Source organism: Penaeus japonicus, unplaced genomic scaffold, assembly GCF_977035675.1.
Source record: "Penaeus japonicus unplaced genomic scaffold, GWHDUDI00000001_assembly GWHDUDI00000040, whole genome shotgun sequence".
Lineage (NCBI taxonomy): Eukaryota > Metazoa > Arthropoda > Malacostraca > Decapoda > Penaeidae > Penaeus > Penaeus japonicus.
Window position 1 is genome coordinate 9317244 of NW_028234442.1, and position 2500 is coordinate 9319743.

A 2500-nucleotide genomic window follows, 5' to 3' on the forward strand; every position below is an offset into this window, starting at 1 on the left:
GAAGGGAAGGGAGTGGAGAAGGAGAAGGAGAAGGAGAAAGAGATGGGGAAAGAGGAGGAGAAAGAGGAGGATATTGGGGAGAGAAAAGAGAGAAAGGAGAAGGAGAAGGAGAAGGAGAAGGAGAAGAAGGAGACGGAGAAGAAGAAGGAGAAACAGAAGGAGAAGCAGAAGGGGAAGCTGAAGGATATGCAGATGGAGATGGAGGAGGAGGAGGAGGAGGAGGAGGAGGAGGAGGAGGAGGAGGAGGAGGAGGAGGAGGAGGAGGAGGAGGAGGAGAAGGAGGAGAAGAGGGAGGAGGAGAAGGAGGAGGAGGAGGAGGAGGAGGAGGAGGAGGAGGAAGGAGGAGGAGGAGGAGGAGGAGGAGGAGGAGGAGGAGGAGGAGAAGGAGAAGGAGGAGGAGAAGGAGAAGGAGGAGGAGGAGGAGGAGGAGGAGGAGGAGGGGAGGAGGAGGAGGAGAGGAGAGGGAGGAGGAGGAGGAGAAGGAGAAGAAGGAGAAGAAGGAGAGAGAAGAGGAGGAGGAGGAGGAGGAGGAGGAGGAGGAGGAGGAGGAGGAGGAGGAGGAGGAGGAGGAGGAGAGGAGGAGGGAGGAGAAGGAGAAGGAGAAGGAGAAGGAGAAGGAGGAGAAGGAGAAGGAGAAGGAGAAGGAGAAGGAGAAGGAGGAGAAGGAGAAGGAGAAGGAGAAGAAGAAGGAGAAGGAGAAGGAGAAGGAGAAGGAGAAGAAGAAGGAGAAGGAGAAGGAGAATGAGGAGAAGGAGAAGGAGAAGGAGAAGGAGAAGGAGAAGGAGAAGGAGGAGAAGCAGAAGGAAGTACAGAATCTATGCAATCCAGCTAAATTGCCATCCTCACCTTGTGTTTCATGTATGACAAAAAGACGTCCCATATAACAGTAACACAGTTGATATAGACAACTCGGTACTGCAGAGGGACAAAATAGAAGTTGATTGCCTGCGTTGGCGGCCAAATGAACCAATCAAACTGGAAATGAATGTTTATTATTGAAGAGATAATTTTGAGATTTCATATTGCAAAATAAAGTTAATCACCTATATACTAAATGTTGCATTCTGATTCATGGCTAATGTAACAGATGATTAATAATAATAGCAGTAGTAATAATAATAGTAATATTAGTAGTAATAATAATAATATTAATAGTAATAATAATAATAATAATATTACCAAATAATAATAATAGTAATGACAACAGTAACAATAATAAGAATATCATTAATAATAGCAATGATAATATCAACAATGATAACAACAATAATAATACCAATAATAATAACAATAATAGTAATGATGATGATGAATGAGGAGAGAAAAAAATTATAAGTAAAAGATTGAAAGAGCAAAGGGAGAATAATGACAACATCAATGAAGGTAAAAAAAAAAAAAAAGCCTACCAAATATACTGCTGGAAACTTCAGCTTGAACTCCTTCCAGGCCTCAGGCAGCGTCTTCCCTTCCAGCAGCCCGGCAAATAAGAAAAAGGTGACGGCAAAAAACGGCGCAGCTATGAACTGGTCGGCCATGATCTTCTTGAAGACTGTTTTTGCGTTCTTCTTTGGCAGAACCTGAAAATAGGAGACGTTTTTGAAGTTCTGGGTTGGTATGTATCTGTTGGTGGGAAAAAAAAGAAGAAAAATTGAATATTCTGGGTTTTCTGTGGGTCTGTATGTGAGAAATCTGATTTAAAAAAGGGTATTTTGGATTATTGTACCTATATATGTAGGTGCACAAGTGGGATATGTAATAGGTATTATAGGGTAGTGTACATATTAGTGTACATAGCTTTAAAAATAGGCATTCTGGGTTAGTGTACATGTATTGGCAGGTCTATGGGTCGGAAATTTCATCTAAAAAATGTGTCTTCTGGGTTAGTATGGATATATATCTGTAGGTCAATAGGGGGAAATTTAATCTAATGAATGGTTATTCTGGGTTAGGGTACATATGTATTTGTGAGTCTGTAGGGGGGGTTAACTTTAAAAATAGGCATCCTGGGTTAGTGTACATGTATTTGTACGACTATAAGCATTTAATCTAAAATTTAATCTAAAATATGGGTATGAGTTAGTGTACATATATATCTGTGGGTATATAGGGAGGATATTTAATTTATAATATGGGTATTCTGAGTTAGTGTACATATATATCTATAGGTATATAGGAAGGATATTTAATCTAAAATATGGATATTCTGAATTTGTGTGTATAGGCAGGAAATTTTACTTGAAAAATGGATATTCTGGGTTAGAATACTTAAATCTTTGGTTCTGTAGGTGGGAAACTGTGAAAAACTGGGGCATTCTGGCATACATATGGCTGTGGGTATGTAGGCAGAAAAAAAAGGTATTTTGGGTTCAAAGGCATGTATATACAGATCAATAATAGGAAGAAAAAAATGAAGGAGGTTTTGCAATTCTGATCTCTCTTAAGAACTATAAGTTTGGAGAAAAGGTTTTATATATTTGTAAGAAATTGTTAGTATCTCGTA

At 39.8% G+C, this 2500-nt stretch overlaps 1 protein-coding gene across 1 annotated transcript in view; it reads right to left on the reverse strand.

Annotated features, from left to right (window-relative positions):
- The window catches only part of LOC122259635 (mpv17-like protein 2), a 6507-nt gene that overhangs the window by 2262 nt on the left and 1745 nt on the right, over positions 1–2500 (reverse strand). Inside the window, exons 3-4 of the mRNA XM_043026525.2 lie at positions 1407–1577; positions 847–975 (exon numbers count right to left, since the gene is read on the reverse strand). Of these exons, the coding sequence (XP_042882459.1) occupies positions 847–975; positions 1407–1577 (300 nt within the window). The remainder of the gene's footprint in view (positions 1–846; positions 976–1406; positions 1578–2500) is intronic.